At 47.4% G+C, this 24,917-nt stretch overlaps 3 protein-coding genes across 8 annotated transcripts in view; 1 reads left to right on the forward strand and 2 right to left on the reverse strand.

Moving 5' to 3' along the window:
- USP3 (ubiquitin specific peptidase 3) overlaps positions 1–1,352 on the reverse strand; it is a 211,991-nt gene extending 210,639 nt beyond the window's left edge. The window contains exon 1 of the mRNA XM_060005816.1: positions 1,253–1,352. The gene's annotated coding sequence lies outside the window, so the exon portion shown is untranslated. The remainder of the gene's footprint in view (positions 1–1,252) is intronic.
- The window catches only part of CA12 (carbonic anhydrase 12), a 59,565-nt gene continuing 35,908 nt past the window's right edge, over positions 1,261–24,917 (forward strand). For 2 of the 5 annotated variants that reach the window (XM_060005821.1, XM_060005823.1), the window contains exons 1-2: positions 1,263–1,609; positions 9,394–9,414. In XM_060005821.1, the coding sequence (XP_059861804.1) occupies positions 1,321–1,609; positions 9,394–9,414 (310 nt within the window). In that variant the 5' untranslated portion in view covers positions 1,263–1,320. Of the gene's footprint in view, positions 1,610–9,393; positions 9,415–24,917 lie in introns of all 5 variants that reach the window. The other 3 variants (XM_060005822.1, XM_060005820.1, XM_060005819.1) reach the window with 3 other exon arrangements.
- APH1B (aph-1 homolog B, gamma-secretase subunit) overlaps positions 16,939–24,917 on the reverse strand; it is a 94,128-nt gene continuing 86,149 nt past the window's right edge. For both annotated transcript variants that reach the window (XM_060005827.1, XM_060005825.1), the window contains one exon: positions 16,939–18,510. The gene's annotated coding sequence lies outside the window, so the exon portion shown is untranslated. The remainder of the gene's footprint in view (positions 18,511–24,917) is intronic.

Below are 24,917 nucleotides of genomic sequence, written 5' to 3' on the forward strand. Positions count from 1 at the left end.
ACAAGCAGCTTCTCTAGTCACTGAGGCCAGCCTGAGAGTCCACTTAGGCTGAGGATCAGCAGAGACCAGAGAGGTGTGGGCTGGTCAGGCCGCTGTGGTCAAGAGAAGAAGGCAGGCTGGTCCAGGTAACAAAACCAAAGGTCATATACCAGGGCTGGGGGTGGGCACCCTTCAGCAGACCATGTGATCTGAGCCATATCTGTAGGCAGCAGGGAGCCAAGAGAATAGGCAGGGTCACAGAGCAGGAAGGAGACAGAGCCCAGCATGGGGAGCAGGGCAGACACGTTCAGAGGACCCAGGGAAGCCAGAAGCACAAATGACAAGGGTAGTGGTGGGAACAGCGTGCGGCAGTAACAGCAGCAGGAAGGTTTAGTGAGCATTGGGGGCAGCAAGTTAGTAAGACCTTTGACTTAACAACTGAACATGGACTAAATACGAAGAGGGTCAGAACCGCAACTATATGACTAGATGTATGCATATATTTAAAAGAATACAGACACGTGAGGAAAGTGGGCAGAAACGAGCAACAGGTGATGACAATCTGCACTGAAAACAGAACTCAGACACCGATCTAAGCCAAGATGCAAAACACCTGGTACAGAGCCTTACACTGAGTAGGTCCTCAGTAAATAACGTTAAGTCCCTTTCTTTCACGGCTACCCCAGAGAAGGGACGCCCCCCTCCCAGCTTCCTAAAGAACTATTGATATTATGAACTAGTATGAGCCTTGCCTACTTACCTGTTATGAGAGCAAAGTCTAATTGCTTAGTAAAGCTGTTTAGTCTATTTATCTGTATATCTGCTTCTATTTCACACTGTATCCCCACTGTGCTATTTACCTGTTAATTTCTTGGCGTCTAAATTTTCAAAGGTAAGACCTTATCAGGACCCACTGTACCGTCCACAGAAATTCATAATTTGAATGCAGCCCTCACCAAACCCCACCTGTGTCGTCCAGTCCCTAAAGTGTGCCCAGTCCAGGCAGGCACACGATTGGGGCCCAGAGGAGGCTCCTGCCCAGATGGCATTGTACTAAGGGGGCTTCTCAGTAAGGGCAATGACAGACCAAGGGCGTGGCCACTGAAGCGAGTCCCTAGACGCACCCCCTCCCGACCGGGCCAAGGCAGGCGGATCTCCCCCACGCCTGCCCGCGGCTCCTACGGAGAAGTGGGTTCCCAGGTCAGCCCCGGCTCCGGGGAGCGCCCGAGCCGCTGTCCCGCGGAAAGCTGCTGAAGTCAGGGTTACAACTCACCTTGGAACTGGGGCGCCAGACCTCCCGTAGGCAGGGCGTTCTCCCGCCACCCTCCACCCGGTGACATCATGCGTTTAGGACTGAGTCTCTCCATAAAAGCAGCCCGCGGGGAACCGGGAGCCCAAAGAACTGACGTGCTCGCCCTTGGCGCCCCGGCTGCACGCACGAGCTCCCGGTGCGCGCCCCGCCGGCCCCAGCGCCGGAGCCAGAGAGAGAGAAGCCCAGCTGCCGGCAGCCCGCGCCCGCCTCCTGTCCCGAGCAGCCGCCAGAAGATGCCCCTCCGCAGCCTGCACGCGGCTGCCGTCCTCCTACTCGTGGTCTTAAAGGAACAGCCTTCTAACCCAACCCCACACAACGGTAAAGTTTCTTCTTTCCTAACAATCCCGAGCGATCAGCCACACCTGGGCAGAAGGATTTCCACGGGGCTCGTTAATGATAAAAATCATCTGGGGGGAGCGGGGAAGGACCTGCATGGTCTCAAAATAGCACATTTTTACAAAGGATGCTTCGTTTTCCTGTGGAATGCAGGATCGGCTCCGGTTGCCAGGGCGCACGTCGTCTTCGCATTAAAATATGTTTGTGTGTTCTCGGAGCACTCCCGCTCTGGAGAGGTGGTTTGGGAATTTGCTAACCGGGGAGGAGAAACAGAACCGGGATTTCAAATATTGTGCCTCGATCCACGTGCACATGGTGGAGTGACCGGGGTGTTCTGGGCAGCCTCTTTACCAGGGAGGGTTTGCTCAGTGGTGGGTGCTTTTCTTTGGATGAGAGGCTCTTTACCACTGTTTCACCTCCAAGTCAAAGGAATGATGCCTCCCATCCTTAATCATTATTTTTCTCCAGAAGGGCTCTACTTCTGGTTCGCGTGTGTGTGTGCGTGCCCTCAGACGAGCACACACAGCTTATTTCTGAGTGTAATTAGGGCTTTGAACCCTGAAGGGCTGGAGGCTGGTGGTGCCCAGCCAGTAGCAGAAGGAGATGGAGGGGCCTCATCGGTAGGCTTAGGTCTGGGCAGTGAGTTGCAGAGAGCAGCCAAGGTCAGGGCTTTTGCCTGCCTCTCCACAGCTGGGTGAGCGCTTTTCTGGGGGAGTAGAGGGTGACTTATGGAAACTTCCCGAGTAACGGGTGGTGGCTCCTGCCCTTGACAGTTTGTCCCAAGTTGTACGGACATCTGTAGCTGTGACCATTCGTGGACCCAGGCTTGGTTGAAACACTTACAGAAGGGCCCAAAGTGACTAGAATGGCGGACGATCCACCCTCCCTGGCTGGGTGGTGGCAGTGGGAAATTGGTCCCGCTCAGCGGCATGGAAGCTGGAGCCCCCTCCCCTCAGAGGTCACGGTGCCCATGGGGCAGGGCAAGGGGAGGCGGCGGGGGGGGGGGGGGGGAGCCTGGCTGTCAGCAGCTTTGCCATTCTTCTTAATTCAGTTCGAGTCCACCAGCTGGCATGAAAGGCTGGGTAGTATCTTCCTCATCTGGTGGGGCAGAAGGTGGGTGGAAGAAAGTAGTTACAGAAAAGTGGAAATTAATTTATAAAACTGCAAACTTTGACACAGATTCCCCTCTGAAGAAAGCTGCCCTGAGACCCAAAGTTTGATTGACTTGAAATCGCTCCAAGCTGCTCCAGGACGAGACAGAAGCCCTTTACCCGCCCTCTTTCCTGAAAGCCTGTTACTCCCCTCACGCTGGGGGCAGCTCATCCTCCCCCCTCTGCTTCTCTGACCTCCCATACCCTCCTCTCCCCCGCGCTCTTCTCCCTTCCCCCTTCTCCCAGTCGGGCTGGGGAAAGTTTTCAGTAAAAAATTTACTTTCACCCCACACTGAGGAGGCAGCCTGCTTACCCCTTGATTCTAAGAACACAGCTTTTAAAATTCTGTTATGCCTCAGGCAGGTTTCTTGGCTTTTTAATTGTCTCCAGGGACAAGGTCAAAGCAAAACTCGCTGAGGTGTAAAGTGTCAGTATTAAACCCAAGGTTTCAGGGTGGAGCGGGGTTAAGCTGGGCAACAGGGGGAGAGTGTGGTCCGCCCTCCGCCTGGGGCACTTAAACTCCCAGCTGTTGGCACCGGGGAACATCAGGGTTAGGGAGGGAAGGGGCATAATAAGGTGAAGCCTTGCATCTTCCAGACATAACCTAGGAATTCTCAGCTGCTGGAGGGGAACATTTCTATGAACTCTGCAGAGCCTGCTTTGCCTGAGCCTGGTGTGGAGAGCTGGGCAGCCTTGGGCTGCGTGGACGTGGGTGCTAGCACCCAGGACAGGAAGCAGGCAGGGCCCTGAACCCCTGACCCGAATCTCTGTAAACATCGTTTTCTCCGAAGGCACCCAGGACATTCTCCTTGCCCAGTATAAGCTGGGTCTGCAGGTTCTAACAGGCATCCAGCCGGGCCTCCCAAGGCTCCGGATGGAACAGATAACCTTCTTGGAAAGGGAACAGTGCTCTCGGGAAGCTACTGAGGTGTAACCGCAGGGGCCTTTGCCTGGCCTGCCTGTGGGGTCAGTTTAATTCTGTGAAGACCCTTGCCCCTAAAGCTAAAGGTGGGAAACCAGGAGGGGACATTTCCAAAAAGCAAAGGGGCACACTTCCTTTATAAAATCTTCCTGCCTTCAGTTCTGGCTGAACTGAATGAACCAGGCTGGGCCCTGACCTTCATCCAATGAGAACCCCTGACTCAGCCCACCCTCCCCTTCATTTTACCGTGCTTCTCCTCCCCGGACTCCAGCTTCTGAGCCCCTCCAGGCACAGCCCTTTATACCCAAAGCACCAAGTCCTGAGGGCCAAGCAGGTTCGCTCAGAGAAAGGAGGGCAGGAAAGATTGCTCTGATGCTGCTGCTTTTTAAGAACAACTGCCCAGTCCTGTGTCACCACCTGAGCCCTTACACTCCCTGATGCACTCGATCACACTGGGCCCTGAGCCTACCAGAGTATTATGCTGGTACCTCATCTGAGGATGAGAGCTGCAACAACATGGAAACCGCAGCTTAGCAAGCTTTGGGGAAAGTAGCAGAAGATGCAGGTTATTAAGGCCATGATTTGATCTTGGTGCAGGTGCAATTAAAATTTCTGGCCAAGGCAGGACTGCTCAGAGGTAGCAGATGTTTTTCCTGGTGGCCTCCAGGATCACCGAGTGGCCTATGTCTCTCAGGGAAGCAGTGAGGACAAACTTCCCCGTTCTTTGTGGGGTTTCACAACCTGGGCCTCCAAGTGCTCTGCCTGGCTAAGTGGCAATCACCTGGCTTCCTTTGCCTCTGAAATCCATGATTCTATTTTAACAGAAGCCCTCAAACAGAACGCTGAGGGGAAATGTTCAGAAAAGAGGTTTGAAGTCTTCTGTAGCTTGGTTCCAAAGCCAGGCTGTTTTGTTCCTTTTCACTACTGTTTCAGTAAAAGGCTAGCAGTAAACTTGGGGGTCACATACAAGTTTGGGTTCCCCACAGTTCTGGATGTCTTCATCCAATTGCTAATTCAGAGGAGGTTAATCTGGGGACTATTAACTCCCATCCGGTCCATAGCAAGTTTCAGGGGGTCTGTGGGGCCCTGTGTACTTTCGCCTGTAAGTATCTTTGCCGCAAGCACTTTCGCTGCGTAACTAATTGACCCATAAGGCAATTTTGCTGTAGAAAATAAAATAAAAGTAAAAGAGGGATATCAAGAGGGACATAATGAACAGAAACAGAGTCACAGATGTAGAAAACAAACTTATGGTTACTGGGGGTAAAGGAGAGGGGAGGGAAAAATTGGGAGATTGCGATTAACATAATACACACTACTATATATAAAATAGATGACTAATAAGGACCTGCTGTATAGCAAAGGGAACTCTATTCAATACTCTGTAATGAACTATACGGGAAAAGAATCTAAAAAAGAGTGCATATGTGTATGTATAACTGATTCACTTTGCTGTACACCGGAAACTAACACATTGTAAATCAACTAAACTCCAATAAAAATTTTTTTAAAAAAGGACACAGTGAAACATAAATAATTAACAATTTAAAAGACTTTATTGCAAAATACAAAATATTTGAATACATTTAAAACGTGTGTAGATTCATGGCACTACTGTGCAAATAACTGATTTTATTTTGTGGGTTGTACCTAAGTATTTGTCTTCCAAGTCTTTCATTCATAGTATTTTATACCTTTTTCTTTCTTTCTTTCTTTTTCTTTTTGGTTTGTTGATTCATCTCCTCATTCGGCAGTGCACTTTTTCGTTCTCGCTAACATTTCTTCCTTCATTGAGAGTGGTATCAGTTTCCAAATACAGGGATGCATGTTTGTACCTGAGCTTTGTGTTGCACTGTGAAAGCCTCTACCCTGTGGTGTATTCTTGGCATCTTGTCACATTTCTAGTGACAGATGTTTCAAAGTTCTGTGGGAAATGTTGGCTCAACTCTGCACCTTCGAGGCCTTCTGCCTCTTTCTCCTCCAATGTAGTGTGTTTCAAAATGAGAAACCAACTCTTGGGGCAAATGATCGTCATCGGTCAGCTGGATAAAGACATCAATAACATCACTGCACTGGCTGCAAGAAACGCTAATGCACTTCAACCAGTGGAAACCAAACTGTCAAACCAAAACTTTCAACTAGTTATTTGATCTTCCACAGAAAAATTGTCTTAATGCCAATTAATTATGCAGCAGCGAAGATGTTTATGGCAAAGAAGCTTACAGTAAACAAAACAAACAAAAAAACACCTAACATGGTTCTATGGACCTCCTTAAGTTAACTGTACATGAAATTTTGTGTCCAAGCTTACGGGCATTTTAAAAATTAATTTTTATTGGCGTATGGTTGCTTTACAATGTTGTGTTAGTGGGCATTTTTAGTGAGGAAAGGTCCATAGTACTGATCAAATACTCTAAGGGGTCTGGACTCCCCCCTCTACCCCAAAGATTGGGAAGGAGACTCAAAGATTCTCTAAGTTCGTGGGAAGTGATGGGAAATGTGGAGATATGCTTCTTAGCAGGCACTGATCTTCCGCTTCTCCTTGTGGACTTTCATTTTCTCATCTATAAAACGAGGTGTCGGGTTGCAGGTATGTGAAAGAGCCCTCAATCCATCTCTTCCAAAGTGGGATGTCAACAAATAATGCCTAAACCAAAGCAAATCATGAAGGCACAACATGGGCATGTTTTATAGAGATGAGATAATGCCAAGAGAATCATTTTAAAAGAATTCACAGTGGTTGCCATAGGGAGCAGGAAAGTGACTAGGGAATGTCGGGGGACCAATATTTTTATTAAAAGCCTTATAGAACCATCTGACTCTTTAAACCATGTACACGTGTAATTTGAAAAATTGCCAATTGAATTTGAAAATTAAAAAGACCGAGGCAAAGAAATGAAACAGAACAACAAAAAAAATAGGACATTAAACCAGCTTACAAAGAAAAAACAAACAAAATCCTCTTTTCGCTTTTCAAAACCACCATTGGCTTGAGTAGGAAATGCCCAGTTGTGATAAGTGACTACCAGATGGTTGGTCAGGTAAGTTTTACTGCAAATCATTCCCAAGAGAGAAAGGAGATGTGAGTCTTCCTCTTGCATCAGTACCCTGGTGGGCCGAGAATCTCAGAGGCACTGGGAGAAGCTGGGAGAGACGGACATAGGAGTTGAACAGTCCCCTCGTTGTGATGTGTCCCGAGACACCCTGAGTCTCAGTTTGGGGTCTCAGGCTCCTCCTGGAGATGAAGAGGGAGGTGTGCCAGCAGGGTAATGAGAGCACAGCTCTGCAACGACTTTTTAAAAACTGAAGTATAGTTAACGTACAATATTGTCAGTTTCAGGTATACAGCAAAGTGATTCAGTTATACATATATCTATATATTCTTTTTCAGATTCTTTTCCCTTATAGGTTATTACAAGATAGTTCCGTGCATATAGTTCCCTGTGCTATACAGTAGGTCCTTGTTGGTTATTTATGCAACGACTTTTAAAAAAAATTTTATTTTATATTGGAGCATAGTTGATTAAACAATGTTGTGTTAGTTTCAGGTGTACTATGCAATGACTTTTTAAAACTATGTTTTGATGTCAGCACAAAGGACTTTTATGAGTGAAGGGTGTGGAGTGGGAAGTGATAGGTGACTTTCATTATATTCCTGGCAGGACCTCTCCTCCACATTGCCACTGCCCCTGGAATTCTAACTCAGATGAGGGTGGCAGCTTCCTCAAAGAAAAACTTTCTTTTGGGGATTAGTTTTCTCCTCTTTATGTACTGAGGTGAACTCTTCTCCAGGCTGTGTTGTTAAGTGGGAAAAAGCAAGATGCAATGCAAAAAGGCGGGGGGGACAGAATACAGAGACTTGTATGTGCAGTCACACTGTGCAAGTGTTCCCATCAGCTGGTGAAACTAAGTCTAATGAAGCAGGGAGTTCGGGTGGCAGGAATCACTTTCACTGTGTACCTCTTGGTGGCTTTTGAGTTTTGAGCCTTGTAACTTTATTACCCATTCAGGTGATGAAATTTGGCTTCTCTAAGATATATGGGAGGCTTTGATCAAGAAGCGCCCTCCCTGACCCCTGGGCCCCTGCAAAACATCACTGCCTTGTGCTTTGTCTCCCCTGGGAGCACAGCTGCTCTGAGAAGCAGTTGTTCTGACACGGACTCTGAAAAAGGTTTTTTTTTTTTTCTAATTAAAAAGAATTTTTTTCTTACAGTTTGAGATATACTTGACACACAGCACTGTATAAATTTAATATGTACGGTATAATGATGTGACTTACATATATCATGAAATGATTATCACAATAAGTTTAGTGAACACCCATCATCTCATATAGGCACAAAATTAAATAGAAAAAAAAATTTTCCTTCTGATGAGAACTCTTAGGACTCTCTCTTTTTTTTTTTTTTGTGGTACGCGGGCCTCTCACTGTTGTGGCCTCTCCCGTTGCGGACGGAGCACAGGCTCCGGATGCCCAGGCTCAGCGGCCATGGCTCACGGGCCCAGCCGCTCCACGGCATGGGGGATCTTCCCGGACCGGGGCACGGACCCGTGTCCCCTGCATCAGCAGGCGGACTCTCAACCACTGCGCCACCAGGGAAGCCCCTCTTAGGACTCTCTTAACATTTTCATATGTAACGTCCAGCCGTGTTAATTATATTTAGCATGTTGTACATCACATCCCTAGTACTTATTTATGACTGGAAGTTAGTACCTTTTGGTCATCTTCATCCAACTCCCCCTGCCCTCACCCACTGCCTCTGGTAGCCACAAATAAGATCTCTTTTTCTATGAGTAAGTTTGTTTGTTTTTGAAGTATATTGACCTACAACACTATGTTAGCTCCTATTATACAACATAGTGATTTTTTTCTATACAATTAAAATGTCACCATCCAAGGATATTAGTTATTGACTATATTCCCCACACTGTACATTTCATATCAGTGACTCATTTATTTTGCAACTGGAAGCTTGTACCTCTTACTCTCCATCACCTATTTCTATCCTCCCTCCATGCACCTCTCCTCTGGAAACCACCTATTCTCTGTATCTCTGTTTCTTTTGTTATGTTTGCTCATTTGGTTGGATTTTTAGATTCCACATATACGTGAAATCATACAGTATTTGTCTTTCTCTACTTATTTCACTTAGCATAATACTCTCTAGGTCCAGCCAGGTTGTCACAAATGGCAAGATTTAATTCTTTTTTATGGCGGGGTAATATTCCATATATATATATCTATGGAATATATATATATATATATATATATATATATATATCTCAGTTCTTTATCCATTCACCTATTAATGGTCACTTGGGTTGCTTCCATATCTTGACTATTGTAAATAATGCTGCAATCAACATAGGGGTGCATATATCTTTCCTAATTAGTGTTTTGTTTTCTTTGGATAAATATCCAGGAGTGGAATTGCTGGACCATATGGCAGTTCTGTTCTTAATTTTTTTGAGCAACCTATAGATCAATACTGTTTTCCATAGTGGCTGCACCAATTTACATTCCCACCAGCAGTGCATAAGGATTCCCTTTTCTCCATGTTGAAAAAGTCTGAAGTTCTGGGCATCCACCTCCTTTCAATTTCACCCATTTAAAAATAAAATCTGCCATGTTTTCTCTAACTTCTTCAAGCTCAGTTGTACTTACTCGCTTTTTTTCTTTTTCTTCTTTGCAGGATCCAAGTGGACCTATATAGGTAAGTAGAGATCTTAAATACTTTTTTGAGGAGATGACTATTTAATGAGAAAGTCAGAAACTTCTTGATCTGTAGAGGTTATTTGGGGGGGTTGGGGAGAGCAGTTCTGGTATTGTTAAAAGAGGGCACAACGTCCTCTCTAAAGACTTGCTCCACACGGGTCTCAGACAGCTCTTTCTCCAAGGAGCTGAGCCTGCTTTGTGCATTTGAACTGCGAGTCACAGTGTAAGGCTTTCAGATTCCTGCAAACCACCCAGGTGAGGATGCCCAGGTTACCTTCAGACTGCAAGGGCCCTAGGCAGGAGAGTGCCCTTCTCCTCTGGAGGACATTCATTCTACAGTAAACAAAGAATAAAGGGCTCCTTTCTGAAAGTTAGGCTCAGGCCCGAGAACTTAAGCTGCCAGTGTGTCTAGAATTAACTTCTCGTTGCCGTGTTTGTAAGCAAGCAGTGGACCAAGCAGTGATGGTCAGTCCTTAGTGAAAGAGGAATGCTTGTCTTAAATGGAGAGACAGGGACATCAAGTGTGCAAAGAGGTTTCGAGATAAGCAGCTTGAAATCGGCTTAGCTCATGTATTGCAATGAATGGGAAATTTGGTCATCAGCTGGAGTGGGGATGGGGGTCAAGCTCTAGGGTCCACTGGCAAGCGCAGGAATGTTAATAATGACTTGTTTGGGACTGAGTAACGAGGGATGTGCAAGAGACATTGTTATGGGGAGCAGGAGGGTGGAACTAGCCTCACTCGCACAGGAAGGGTGGTGACAGGCAGGGAAGTTGATTACTACAGAGGAAGCAGAATCCAGAGAAAGATCTGATTTGGATTTGCTAGTTAGCCTTTGGATGTTTGTTAGCCCGAGAGGCAGAGAAAAGTCCCTGAGCTAATCAACCAGCTACCTCCAGGCCAAGGTCTCTTTGGCTCTAGCATTGCATGGCTCCACTGCTACTAACATCCCTTACGTACTTATTATGGGCAAGGCACGTTGCTAAGTGGGTGGGTAATTAGAAGCATAGGCTGTGGTCTGTAGATGGGAATTACTTAAAGCTCACAATTCCAAGCAGAATATAATAGGTAATAATAGCAGATAACAAGTAAACGATTCAGCACTCTGATGGTTCAGAGGAGGACGAGAGTGCTAGGGCTAGATGGTCAAGGAAGGCTTCCTGGAGGGAGAGGGTTTTCAACCGGACCTTGGAGGATGGGGAGGATTCAGTACGATGGGAAGGAAGTGCTATTGGCCAAGTTGATGATGGTATCACATGAATGGAGGCAAGAACGAGCAAGACGGCATTTGAGGGAAAACATGTAGAGAAGTCGTTACAGGGGAGGGATGGACTCTAAGGTCAGAAAGATAGGTTGGGTCACATATTAAAAGACTGCAGCAGGTCTGTAAGTAAGGATGCTGGCCCATCTCCCATCTCCAAGCTAGGTGGTCAAATGAAAAAAGCCAGGTATAGTGTGTATACGTGGCACCACGTGTGTACACTGTAACTTTGTGTTTGCACGGAATTTTTCTAGAAGGATTCAGGAGAAACCGAAACAGTAATGGCCCCTGGAAAGGAGTACTGAGGGACTAGGGGTCAGCTCTGGGAGGGAAGAGTTACTTTTCACTGTCCGTAAAGTTTGAATGTTTATCCTGTGATTGCCTTACCAAAACATGCAAAATAAAACAAAATACTAAAAAAAATGTTTTTCAACAACATTTAGCTAATACTTTAAATTATCCCAAAATACAGAGAGAAAAACATGAGACACAGCAGGCCTTTTTTTTCCCCCCAAAACACTAACATTGTGCAACAGGAAGGCATTATTGCTGTTCTAAAGGCCTATGTTAGACTTTCTACTAATGGTACCAACCACAGGGTTACTGTGAGGATCGAATGGTGAGATCCATGTGAAATGGGCTGGCACAGTATTGATACTTGTTCTACAGCAAGCACCCAATAAAAGTAGACTATGACTATTATTATCAAGATACATTGTTTTCTTGGAATAGATTTTTACTTCTCTCAAAAATAATAACAGTTTTGTGTCTACACGTTTTCTTAATATGAGAAGGCAATTCGACGCCTGTGTATCTCATCGTTATTTTTTGGAGTTGAATGTTATTTCCCTCACTACCACAAATAAAAGCTTCATGTATGTCCATCTTTTGGTAACATGTTGTTAAAGCTATAACGATTGCATTGTGTCAACAGTATTCTATTCTATTGAGAGTGTTGTATGGACTTCTCTAAGGTGAATATATTTCATTAATAAATATTGTTCTAAATTAAAAAAAGAATCAGGGGCAGCATGGAGGGGGAGGCCAGGCTCTTCCCACTTTGTCCAATGGATGGAGGGGCAGGGCAGGGGGTAATTTGCATTTTAAGGAGAGTAGGGGGTGGTAGGTGGTGGAAGAGGAAGGATGGGAGGGAGGCCGGAAGGTGTTTGGCCTTTGAAGAAACCCCATTCTGTATCTTAACATCCAGTTTACAGTGGCGGCAGTAAGAGGGAAGGGTAGGGCAAGAGACCTGACAAAGGAGGAATTCGTGCAGTCTGGGGATCAGGGCCCCTTGGGCAGGTTCAGTGTGTGGGAGGAGACAGGAGCAGTGTAGGCACGGAACGAAGGTGGGACTCAAGTTCTGGACCTTATTCCATATGGTCTGGAGGAAGCACGTGAGCCCTCGGGGTCTTGCTTTCTCCCCATCTGTGACCTGGGGAAGGGGTTATCCAGATCAGTGTTCCTCAAGCTATGGCTTGGGCTCACCTGCATCAGAATCACCTGGAATGCCTTCCAGATATACAGATTTCTGAGCCGCAGCCTGGATCTGGGGGAGGGAGGGAACCTGAAAAACCTGTCTATTTCAGGTGATTCTTAGGCACTCTGTTAGAGAACCTCTGACCAGATGGTTCCCAAGACCTTTCTAGCCTGAGTCAGAGGTAACTTGCCCCACACCTCTTCTACTGGCTTCCCAGGTGGAGTGGAGACACAAGTCACGTCTCCCCAGGGCTCCCTTTGTCTGCGGGACAGCGCCCCTAGGCAGGGCGAGGAAGTTACGGAGAACAGAGAGACACGGTGTCAAGAAGGTGTAGGAGGAAAATCTTACTGCCACTTAGGCATGACATGGTGCTCCCCAAGGGAGGGCCTTTCTGTCCAGCCGTACCGACCAGTCCAGAAGCACTTCTTCCTGACCATTAGCGCTGGCCAGCCCTCTGTCCCTCCTGCGTACAGTTAGAGCAGCTCTTTGCTGAGGAAGCAAAGGGCAGAGTCTAAAGATGCATGGCATGCATGCGGGCGAGCACAGAGGCAAACCTGGTTTTTTATTAGTGAAATGAGCACACGTGATGTGGAGTCAGGTCAGTGGGGGCCAGTGAGGGAGGCAAACAGGTCCAGGCTGGCAGCTGGCACTTGTGCTTGGAGTCACACAAGTAAACAGAGAGCCTGGCATAGGTGCCAGGGGTAGCGGGGGAGGGAAGGATGGTTTCCAAACAATACAGGCTGCATCAAATGGGGCAAGTCCAACCCAAGGCCACATGCTGGTTTTCCCAGGGCGCAGACCTCAGCTACTTTTCACATAGATGCCGCTGAGTCATCCTACTCTGCGGGCCTCTCGCTTCCAGGAACACATGATAGGACTTCTAGAAGCACACGGAAAGAGAACTCGAGCCCCATCCCCTCTCCACACTGACTCACCAGGCTAACCTCCCGGATGGCCCCCTGCAGACAGGAGGACCGTCTGGCAGCCAGGATGGAGCCAGCCCTGCCCCTGAGTGCTCCTCCCGGGTGGCTGGAGCAGCAGCTGGGTACGCGTTGGGATGTGCTGGGTCAGAGCCCTACCCCCTGCAATCAGCCCCAATTCAATCCTGCTGAGCCACCAACTCTGAAATGGAGGGCAACTGCAAGTCAGGCTGACACGTGAGAGAAGGCTGAACTCCAGTCTGCTCAAGTGCATCTCTGCTGTTAGAAGGCAGGGTAGCGGTTGCCCTTGGGGTGCGGAGGTGACTGGAAGGAGGGCATATTGGTCACGTTTCGTCCCTTGACACGGGTGCTGTGTTCAGTTTGTGAAAATCCATCAAGCTGTTCACTTACGATACGTGCACTTTTCTGTATGTATATTATAGTCAATAAAAGAGTGAAAAAATTCCAGCTGGCTGGGAGAGTCATCCTTACCCCAAGAGATTTTTCAGCCCTCCCACAAGAAACAACCAAAAAACCCTCAGCGTGTTCAAAATAACAGAGCAACCAAAAGGAGTGACTGTATTGAAGCTAACGACCCAGGAACGCATCACGTGAGCAGAGAACGGACATGGGGCTCCATCCCAGAGGATGCCAGACACTGCTCTGGTGCTCCTCCAGTGTGAGCTAGTTCAGAAACAGACAAATACCACTGTTCATCATTTGGGAGAAATAAGACAAACCGTCGTGGGAGATGAGATGTAAGGGGAAGAGGAAGCCAACCCCCCTCCTGGCAGGTGAATGAGTCCCACTTCTCCCCAAGTCAGGGTCTCGCAAGGCATCCACCCCTCCATCCCAGATCGGGGACACTGGAAAGATGGCAGCTTAGCCTGGTGGTGCCGGGCACCGGGCTCGTAGGCCCTCCTGCCCAGCTTCTTGGTCCCGGGCTCTGTCAGGACTCCCTGTGACCAGGCACTGCCACCTCATTCCTTAACTGCTCTCCTTTCTCCCAGACAGCAGACGCTCTGTCTTAAAGAATTTCCTTTGGGAATTAGGAAGGGATCCTCCATTGGAGCGAACCTCATTGGTTCTCCAGGCTCCCACCTCCACCCCCTTCTGTCCAGAATCTGCTGGAATATTAAGTTACTATAAACAAACTATCTCTGGGGTTCGGGACATCCTTCCCAAGCTAGAACAAGACATGGAACACATGCAAGGAAGCTAGGAAGCTTTACTTTTGTAGTAGGCAAAGGCACCGTGTGACCTTCACACTCAAAGGCAGTATAAAAAACAGATTAAATTAGAGCTAAAGGGAGAACTTAGAACAGCAGTTAGGGAGCATGTGCAATTAATAGGCTGATTTTATTACGGAGAACTGTCGTCTTTACCAAAGGTAGAGGCCTGGACAACTCACAATACCCCAGTGACTTCTCCCCCGTTCCCACTGCCATCCTGAGGATGAAGGACAAGAGGCACAAAGGACTCTTATGGGAAAGAGGGAGAGAGAACAAAAAAGGCCAAAACATGTTTTTCATACCAGGGAACTGAATCCCTAACCCCTGTGTCTTGGGGATTTCCCTCGAGGCTTAGCAATCCAACCCGCTGTGATTTATTAAATCTGTGCTATGGTTCCAGTTACTTCTAACTGAAGTTGTGACATCCAGGGTCTGCCTGGATGTGGTGTGGTCTACCCGCGCGTCATGATTTCTCATCTTTCCTGAGTTGCAGAATTGAGGTTTGTGTGTTCTGGAGGATCTTGGCCTGTAGCTGCCCAAATGCCTGCATGTTCATATTCACAGCTGGCCTTACCAGCTGGGTGAAAAACTAGGGAAGCTAGCATTTGTTCCTAAAGGCGGGTGTAGTGTCATGGGGGGCGAGGGACGGGTAAGACAGAAAACCAGGAGGAAGAAGTGGAGAGTGGACAAAGCCCAGAACCAGGCAGACCTCCTGGAAATAGCAGCTAGGCCACTTTCTGGATAAATGGTCTTAGGAAAGTAACAACCTCTCTGGAGCTCGGTTTTCTCAACTACAAAATGGGAGCAGTAATAGCATCTACCTCAGTGGCACCTGGAAGGGCAGCACCAACATCACCTGGGGCTTGGGATGCCCTTCCCAAACACTCAGAACTACAAGTGAAACTCATGGGAGGAGCCTGGGAGGAAAAACCCAAACCCTTCACCGCCTGTTCTTTTAGCAGCAAGAAAAGCACCATATATGACTCTGTTAGAAACGCAAATTCTCGGGCCCTGCCCAGATTTACCTCCAAATCAAAAACTCTGGGGCTGGGCCCAGCAGTCTGTTTTAACAAGCCCATCAGGTGATTCTGATACACACTCAAGTTTGAGAAACTCTGCTTTGCTTCAGAGTCATGGCGAGGATTAAATAATACACAGAAGCAGGCTCGCAGTGCCTGGCGAACAGTGAGCACGTGTAGCTAATCGTCTTCTTTCCCTTTACTTCACAGAGTTATGGTGGAGTTCTATTAGCTAATAGATGGGGAAATGCCTGGTAAACTCCACAATACCAAACAAACCTGAGTTTTGTTAGAAAGGATCTACTTCTTCGTGCTTTTCTGAACTGCCTGAGTTTTTAACAGTGAGGAGGTATTCTTTTTATATTCTGAACAAACAAAAGGAGTTTCCCTTGTGAGAAAAAAAGTGATTGAGCAAAAAAACCCCAAGGGCGCCAAGCCCTTGTCCCACGGGCGTCACAGGCCAGAAAGTTCTTCCCAGCCTTATCCTTCAGACCAGGGGTCGAGCTGGAGCTCATCGCCCGGGGAACTTTCCTGGCATCTAGGCACCAGATATCTGGTTCCATAGCCGTGGTCACCTCAGCCACGCAGCTGAAGTCACTGGAGCACGCCCTGCCTCCCTGCCCAGCCACGGGGGCAGGGTGCTACTCCCCCCTGAGCCTCTGGGCTGAGCCTTGATTTAGGGTTCAGGAGTGGAGCTGGGAAGAAATCTGGAGCTGGGCTACCAGGGCTCTGAGCTACGTAAGTCCAGCCCCGTGCAGGGACTGTCACCCGCCTGGGGCAGAGACAAGCCTTGGAACTGCAGGCTGAGAGTTGGCTGGCGAGAGCTGGGAGGGGGTCCTGCCAGGGGCTCCGTCACGCCTCTGGCTGTGCTCAAACTTGGCCTCTCTGCTTCATGCTGGTCTCAAGCCCCAGGCATTCAGAAGCCAGTTAAAGCCCTTGGCAGCCCATCCCCAGCAGGGGGAGAGAGAGGAGCCCGTGGGGTAAACCAGCTTAGAAGAAAGATTGAAAGCAAAAAGGCTGAATTCAGAGCAGGTGTGTGAAGGCGCCCCGGGCAGAGACTAGAAGGTCTCGTTTTCCACGGAGAATGGACCAGAGATTGTCTCAGCAGGCTCCACGTCTCCTTGAAGGGAGCAGGGGCCCTCTCTCCTGGTCTGTTACTGTCTTCCTCTGCAGGGGCGGCCACAGGGGTGAAGGGTGCAGGCACGACTGCGGAGCCCAAGAGCACAGCCAGACTCTTCCCAGGGTCACACCGCATGGCCAAGAAAGAGAGCCAGGGAGTGTTCTAATTTCATACTTTTACATGTAGCTGTCCAGTTTTCTCAGCACCACTTATTGAAGAGGCTGTCTTTTCTCCACTGTATATTCTTGCCTCCTACCAAACATAAAATAGCTAGCTAGTGGGAAGCAGTCGCATAGCACAGGGAGATCAACTCGGTGCTTTGTGACCACCTAGAGGGGTGGGATAGGGAGGGTGGGAGGGAGGGAGACACAAGAGGGAAGAGATATGGGAACATACGTATATGTATAACTGATTCACTTTGTTATAAAGCAGAAACTAACACACCATTGTAAAGCAATTATACTCCAATAAAGATGTTAAAAAAAAAAAAAGAGAGAGAGCCAGGACCTGCTGTGGACAAAGACGGTATTTCATTGAGTCTCAGATGCAACTTTTTTATTTTAGCATCTCTGTAAGTGGGATATATCTTATAATCCACGGCATCTAGAAGCAATGAAATATGGTAGCTGTTCCACAAATACCAAGAAGCACCCTGTTCAATGCTAAGAGCACAGAGAAAGGAGCTGAAATGATTTAATTGATCAACAATTAAATAGTGAAACAGTAGGGGCAAGAAAATGTAAAAATAATGGCTAGTATGCATGCTGTCCAACACAGCATATAGGAATGATGGGGAATCATATTAGATTTTGAACTGTAACTTCTTTCAATTTTCAGTCAAGCCACAGTTCACTTACACTTTTTAGTGGTGTTGGACCAGTATGACAAGTATTTGTAAACAAAATAAATTAGGTGCTTTTTTTTTTTTTGGCTGAGACACATGGCTTGTGGGATCTTAGTTCCCTGACCAGGGATTGAACTGGGCCACGGCAGTGAGAGCACCAAGGCCTAACCACTGGACCGCCAGGGAATTCCCATAGACGGGCTCTTTTTCTTTTTTTTTTAACTCACAGAAGTATTCCTTTAAGGAACAAGCTTTCCAGTGACCTGGCAAACATTTAATTTTTGCCAACCAGGAAGGAACAAATACGAGCTGCCACCTCCTCATGTCCATAAAGGTTGACTCAGGACTGACGTAACTGTCCTATGTGACAGTTTTGTCATTGTTAGAGATTTCAGTAATTAAAACGGGAAGCAGAAGCTTAGGTTACTTTCCTTATCAAAACTATGTTCCTTGGAGCCGCAATATTATGATGGTTTTTGTGCTTTTGTACGTTGCATGTCTTAAGCTGAGTGCAGTTTAAGGGATCCTTTCTAATTACAGGAAGGTACTTCTTTCCTTCAACACTGTGATCTGACCTGTGACAAATCTGTACTATACACTGTGTAAATGGCTAACAAGTCAATTGCAAACCAACTGAATGTACAAACCCTAGTGCTGGTGCTGAAATCTCTTCAGAATAGTCATCATGATCTCAAAGTTTGTTTCAAAATTTGCAAGCATCAAGTGTCAATCAAAACTGAAGATGAAACACTAATGAATGTTGAATTCTCATGCTTTAGGTGGACTTCCTTATTAGAGTTTTTGGTTCTCTGCTATTTTTACCGTACTGTTTCATTTAAATTTCCTACATGCTAACTTCATTTGTGCGACTGAAATAAAATTGCAGTATATAAAAAAAAAAGAACTGGCATGACTCTAAATAAAATGGCTCATTTAGCTCATCTTAACTTTTTAAATGAGTTTGTAATCATTAACTTGTGACTAGATCAGCTGTATGAGTTCTGGGTGAATAGGAGACCCATGCAGATCTCGTAAGGATGCCCGTGGTTAGCTTCAGGGCAGATGGTCATGCTGCCCCCACCTTTTGGGACAGTTGGCTTAGAAAGGGCTCCTTGGTTATGATGAGGGTGAGACTTGCTTATAGCAGGGAATGGTGACACTGGCAAATGGCGCCTGCTGCTTTTGTAGGGAGGCCTCTCCTTGGTACTCCATCTTCTGGGAACTGCACGAGAAGTGGAGAAAGGAGAAAAGGTGACTGTGAAGGTTGTGGAACAAAGAGGTTTTGTAGCGGGTCTGAGGCAGTCATGCAAATGACTGTTTCCCCTTTTGGCTTTGCCCACCAGGAAGCCCAGAGGCAAACTGGTGATTCCAACGTGAGTAACTGTCTATTCTCCTATGACCTGCAAATCTAAAGGTGCAGGAGAGGTGCTGAGGGAACGAGGAAAGAATGGTTTGTTTCTCTGTTTACTTTTGGCTCTGAGAGTGAGGGAAGGCACCAGGGAGAAGGTGGCACTTGATCTGGGATGGCAGGATTTCAGAGGTGAAACCAGTCTGAAACGAAATGCCACATCACCATGCATATCTCATTAGAAGTAAAAGGAGCCAGGCAGGGAGCCCTAGATTTGTTTTCCGGAGAGGTGAAAAGGAGAACTTGCTCTAAAATGTTGGAAAACAGCCCCTAATGGCGGGGGGGGGGGGGGGGGGGGGCGGCGGAAAGGAGGAATTGAGACAATTCCATTCAGAAGGGCCTGGGAACCAGCATGTCTTATAAATCCATCACAAATAGACACTACGCTACCATGTTTATTCCTCCCAACAGCCCTGGGGTCCTGCCGGGTGGGTACTGCCACTTTCATTTTGTAAGCGAGGCTCAGGGAATCTAAGAGATATGTTCAAGGTCACACAGCCAGTAGGTGGTGGAGCTGTGACTGGCAGCTTGGCCAATGGCTCCAAAGCCCTTGACCTTCCCACTGCACTTCACACCCCTCTGGAAGGGAGACAGAAGTAGCCTGGATGGGGACTTCCCTGGTGGCGCTGTGGTTAAGAATACACCTGCCAATGCAGGGGACATGGGTTCGATCCCTGGTCCGCGAAGATCCCACAGGCCGCGGAGCAAATAAGCCCGTGCACCACAACTACTGAGCCTGCGCTGTAGAGCCCACGTGCCACAAATCCTGAGCCTGTGTGCCACAACTACTGAAGCCCGCGTGCCTAGAGCCCGTGCTCCACAACAAGAGAAGCCACCGCAATGAGAAGTCCGCGCACCGCAACGAAGAGTAGCCCCTGCTCTCCACAACTAGAGAAAGCCCATGTGCAGCAACGAAGACGCAACACAGCCAAAAATAAATTAATTAATTTAAAAAAAAAGAAGTAGCCTGGATGAACTGGATGAAGGCTTTCAGGTGTGAGAAGAACCATCAAACAGCAAGTTTTCCCCCTAAAAGGGAAAACTGAGGGAGCAGCTTTAACAGCAAAAGCGCTATAGGTTAGATATCAGAAAGGACTTCCTCTTTGTGAAAGCTGGTAAGTGAAGGACGGGATCAACAGCAGGCCAATGTTCAGAGACTAGCCAGCCTCCCTTAGGTCAGGTTCCCCCGTGGGTAGCTGCAGAAAGCTCACGTCTTTTACCAGATCCCCTCTTTCTGTTATTTCCAGACCCCCCAGGAATGTTTACAAGGTCACAAATCTCTCCATTGCTGCTTCTCCCCTCTAGCTCTGGACCATTGCCAGGGCTTGTCTGCTGGTCCCCTCTCACCACCTCATAACTGCTGCTGCCGCCCAGGCTCTGGACCCTCCAAAGGCTGCTGCTGGGGAGAATGTGAGGGTCAGGGTCAGTGGCAGCCTGGCTGCTTACTGGCGCGCGACTTTGGGCATATTACTCAACATCTGTGCCTCAGTCACCTCATCTGCTAAATGAGAACATAGTGCCTCTGTCGTAGGGTTGTTACGCAGATTAATTAATACCTGTTAAGCATATAGAATGGGGGTTGGTGAACTATGGCCCATGGGCCAAATCCAGTCCACCACCTGTTTTTGTGAATAAAATCTTCTTGGAACACGGCTACACTCACCTGTTTACATATTCTCTATGGCTGCCTTTTTTTTTTTTTTTTTTAAACAAAAGCAGAGTTGGGTAGTAGTGACAGAGATCATACAGCTCACAAAGCCTAAAATATTTGCTATCTGGCCTTTTGTAGAAAATGTTAGCCAACCTTTGATATAGAATGATGCCTGGCATGTAGTAAGTGCTCATTAAATGGTAGCTTTAAGAAAAACAACAACTCACTAGGCTTTGGAGTTTAACAAAATTTGACTGAGGTCCCAGGGTGACGCAGGCAACTACAGCCTAAGAGGAAAGTCAGATGTCTCTGTCATCAGTACTCCCCGAAGGCAATGATCGTCCCTGTCCCTGGGGGTTTCCTACCATCAGGATGTACGCACCAGTCTTGCTCTCCTGGCCTGGAGACATGACTGTGTTTCCCCTCCCCTGAGGTTAGGCCTCCATTCCTCTTTCCTGCCCCAGGATGACTGACAGCGAGAGCACCTCATTCTTTCTAGAAGAACACCCTCTGCAATGTGTGATCTGCTCTTTCCTTCTGCGTGGCCCAGCCGAGACAATCACAATAGTCCAGGGCTTCTCTGCCTCTGCACTGTTGACATTTGGGGCAGGATAATTCTTTGTCTGGGGGCTGTCCTGTGCCCTGTGCGATGTTTAGCAGCACCCCTGGCCAGCCATCTACGCACTGAATGTCAGCAGCATTCCCCCTTATGACACCAAAAGTGTCTCCACAGACATTGCCAAACATCCCGAGGGGACAAAAATCACTCCTGAGCACCACTGGCTTAGTCTGAAATAACACCACAGGTGAGGCAACAACCTTCCAGTCCAGGACAGCTAAATCCATTATTTTAGAAAGGCAGTGCTCTTCGCAAGGGCACAGACCAGTTAAAGACGCACCCTATTTGGATCACTGGATCACTAGACAGAACGCTTGGTACCTCAGCCTGGAACGCCAGCACTTGGACTGTTACAGCCGGGGCTGAGCTTTCACAGAAACGCTGGGTAGTTACCTGCCTCAAGTCTGGGTCACTAAGAGGGCTTATCCAAGTGCTCTGTCCTGCAACAGGGGGAGTGGGACAAAGTTTTGGTCCCTCCCCCAGAATGCAGAAAATGCTTATGGACCTCCCCAGCTGCCCTGCCCCTTCCCACATGAAGATTTTCCATCCTCGTCCGTTTTTTACATTCTACTCCCCCTCAAGTGACAGGAAGAAACTGCTAGCAGCTTTAAAATAACAGTCTATTCACTGATTCACTTATTCTTTTGACCAATCCTTAATGATTCCCTTTGTGGGCTGGTCACTGGGGATCAGAGACAAGCAGGACACAGCCCCTGCCTTCCATGCACTGAGGGTTGAGAGGCAAGCAGGTGTGTAAACAGGTAATGACAACGGAACAGATTAAGTCTTGTGATAACGTACACTGACCCTGGGGACACAAAGGTGGGGCAGAATTCCTACATTTGGGGGTGACGGTGGCTGTCAGGCTTCCCTGAAGAGCTGATTCTTGAAAGATAAAGGAGTTAGCAGGGCAAGGAGAGTGCGTGTATGTTTACGTGCATGGTGGTGTGTGTTTTAGGGATGAAAATGGCATTCCGCTGCAGGCAGCAGAGCTCTGAAACCAGATGAGAGTGTGGGATGCAATCAGAGAATCAGGATGGCAGCAGCTCAGTGTCTGAGAAGTGGTAGGGAAAAGATTCTCCCTGCGTCTGTGAGCAGAGGCTCCGACAGCTTTCGTTCCAGACTATCTTTTCAAAGATGTTTATGTAGCAAGTCATCTTGTATAGATAAGGCAGTGTCTCCTTCCAGGGCAGAGAGCAGATCTGTTTGCTGTCCAGTAAAATCATGTCTCTCTTGGAGGCAAAGGTTGGGCAAGTTTGCTAACCACCCCCCTTTACACGCTGGGGTTTCCTAAGCTGAGAGGGACGCTCCTTATGCAGAGCAGCTTGCAAGTGGAGGCGTTACAAGGCCCTGGTTACATCACCCTATGGAACTGGGGCTTGAGAAACAGCTGCAAATGTCACTCTGCTATCCCTGTGAGTATTAAACTGTCCGTCTCTGACTCAGCAGTCTCGTGTCTTTACCAGCATCCGTGAAACTGTGGCAGGCTAACTTGTTAGTCAGGGTGAAGTCTTAAGACTCCCACCCCCACTTTGTGACACACGGTAGTAGGGGAAGCAAAGCCTAGAGAGGGGGGTGGGATCATGACGGGCTTGTGGGCTGCACTCCAGACCTTGGGATTAAGCCTGAAGGCCTGAGGAGCCACTGAAGAACTTTCAGCAGAGAAACGTCTGGATCTGGATCTAGCGTAGGGAGTGGAGGGCTGGAGAAGCAAGGCCAGTGAGGCCTACAGACATGGAGCTATGCATCTGAACAGGGCTATGCCAGTAGGGGCAGATGAAGGCCAAGTTTAAAAGAAACTTAATTTGGTCCTTGATAGCTTTTCTTCCTGAACTGGGAGTCAATCCGGATAATTCACTAAATTTATTTGTGGCATCTCTTTAGACCTTTCCTGCTCTTGACATTTCTGAAGCATACAGACTAGATATCACATAGCATGTCCTTCCATTTGGGTTTGTCTGAGGGTTTCTCATGAGATTCAGGTTGTCCATTTTGGCGCGAAGAATACAGTATATACAGAAGTATATACTGTTATTATATATTATATATGTATACACACATATCTCTATACACACATATATTCACAATGGAATATTACTCAGCCATAAAAAAGAATGAAATAATGCCATTTGCAGCAACATGGATGGACCTAGAGATTATCATACTAAATAAAGTTAGTCAGACAGAAAGACATGTATCGTATGATATCACTTATATGTGGAATCTTCAAAAAAATGATACAAATGAACTTATTTACAAAATAGAAATGGACTCAGAGACATAGAAAACAAACTTATGGTTACCAAAGGGAAAAAAGGGGGAGGGAGGGATAAATTAGGAATTTGGGATTAACAGAAACACACTACTATATATAAAATAAACAACAAAGTCCTACTGTATAAAACAGGGAACTATACTCAATATCTTGTAATAACCTATAATGGGAAAGAATCTGAAAAAGAATATATATGTATACACACACACGTATACATATATGCACACACGTATACATATACATACACGTATACATACACACACCCACACATATACACATACACAGCCACATATACGTATACACACACACGTCTCCGTACACACCCACGTCTATGTACACGCACACGTCTATGTATACACACACGTATACATATATACACACACACATATATAACTGAATCATTCTGCTGTACACCTGACTCTAACACAACACTGTAAATCAACTATACTTCAATTTTTAAAAAAAAGATTAAAAATAAAGAAAAAATATCGTCCTAAAAAAAAGACTCCTAAAAGAGTAAAATTGTTACATCTCTGTGCCTAAAAATGGGGCCAAAGGAAAGGAAGGAGTGGAGTGTGATTCCCAGCCTTTGGGGGGTGGTCGGTTCTATCAGCTGAGATAGAGAACCTCGAAGGAGGTGGAGGAGGTTTTGGAAGGAGGAGGGTGACAGAGGAAAGGATGGTAGGTTTGGTTATTTTTCAAATTATTTGTTTGCTCGTCTGCCTCCCCCTCCAGCCACGTCTGATTTCAGGAACCCATGGAGCATCCAATGGGGGTGGCCAGTAGGCAATGGGTCTGGAGCTCAGGAGGAAACCCCGACAGGGCAGAGGTGGTGCTGAAGCCACGGGAGGGGATAAGGTCACCCCAGGGGAGTGTAAATGAGAGAGAAAGAGAAGAGCCAAAAGGACAAAACCACAGGGAGAGCTGACATTAAGGGCAGGTAGCTACAGAGAGCTGAGAAGGGGCAGGAGAAATGGGAAGATAACTCAGACAAAGCAGTATTCCCCAGAAACCAGAGAGGACAGGTTCAGAAGTGGGGTGGGGTAGGTGGGGAGGCACTGGGGCCAAGGGCTGCAAGACAAATGAGGGCTGAAGAGTCTATTTGAATCCAGCGGGATGTGGGCCTGGAAGCAGTGAGATCTGAGCAGGAAGTGGAGATGCAGAAGTGACCGGACGATGTTTGGTTGCAAAGAGGGGGTGAGGAATCAGAGCAGGAGGGAAGGGGAGGTTCTCGTCCTAGTAAATAGATATCAAAGTCCACAACTAAATAGCTTGTTCAGGGCCGCATCCAACTTAGATATGCAGGACGGCCCCTGACCTGTTGTCTAGCCACCCCATCCAGTCTCGGGTCCTCACTGACAGCCTCACACGTTTCACAAAGATGAGTGCTGAGAAGGTGGATGGGGGAGCAAGGGAGAGAAGAGCAGCTTTTTGGCAGCAGAGTCAGTCTCTCTCTCTCTCTCTCTCTGCCAGGGAAGCAGCGGGTCACTAGGGCAGCCTCTGCTCACATTATTTGCTCTCCCATCAGTTTCCTTTTGCTGCCAGGGAACATTGCTTCATCACCTTGCATGGAACACGCCTTTATTATCATGATTATTTGAAGTTTTCTCTCTTCATTCAGAAGCTTGTTACAAATACTAGCCTCATTGTCCCCCAGACCCTCGTCTCCAGGAAAC

The sequence above is a fragment of the Delphinus delphis genome, chromosome 2, assembly GCF_949987515.2.
Source record: "Delphinus delphis chromosome 2, mDelDel1.2, whole genome shotgun sequence".
NCBI classification, from domain to species: domain Eukaryota; kingdom Metazoa; phylum Chordata; class Mammalia; order Artiodactyla; family Delphinidae; genus Delphinus; species Delphinus delphis.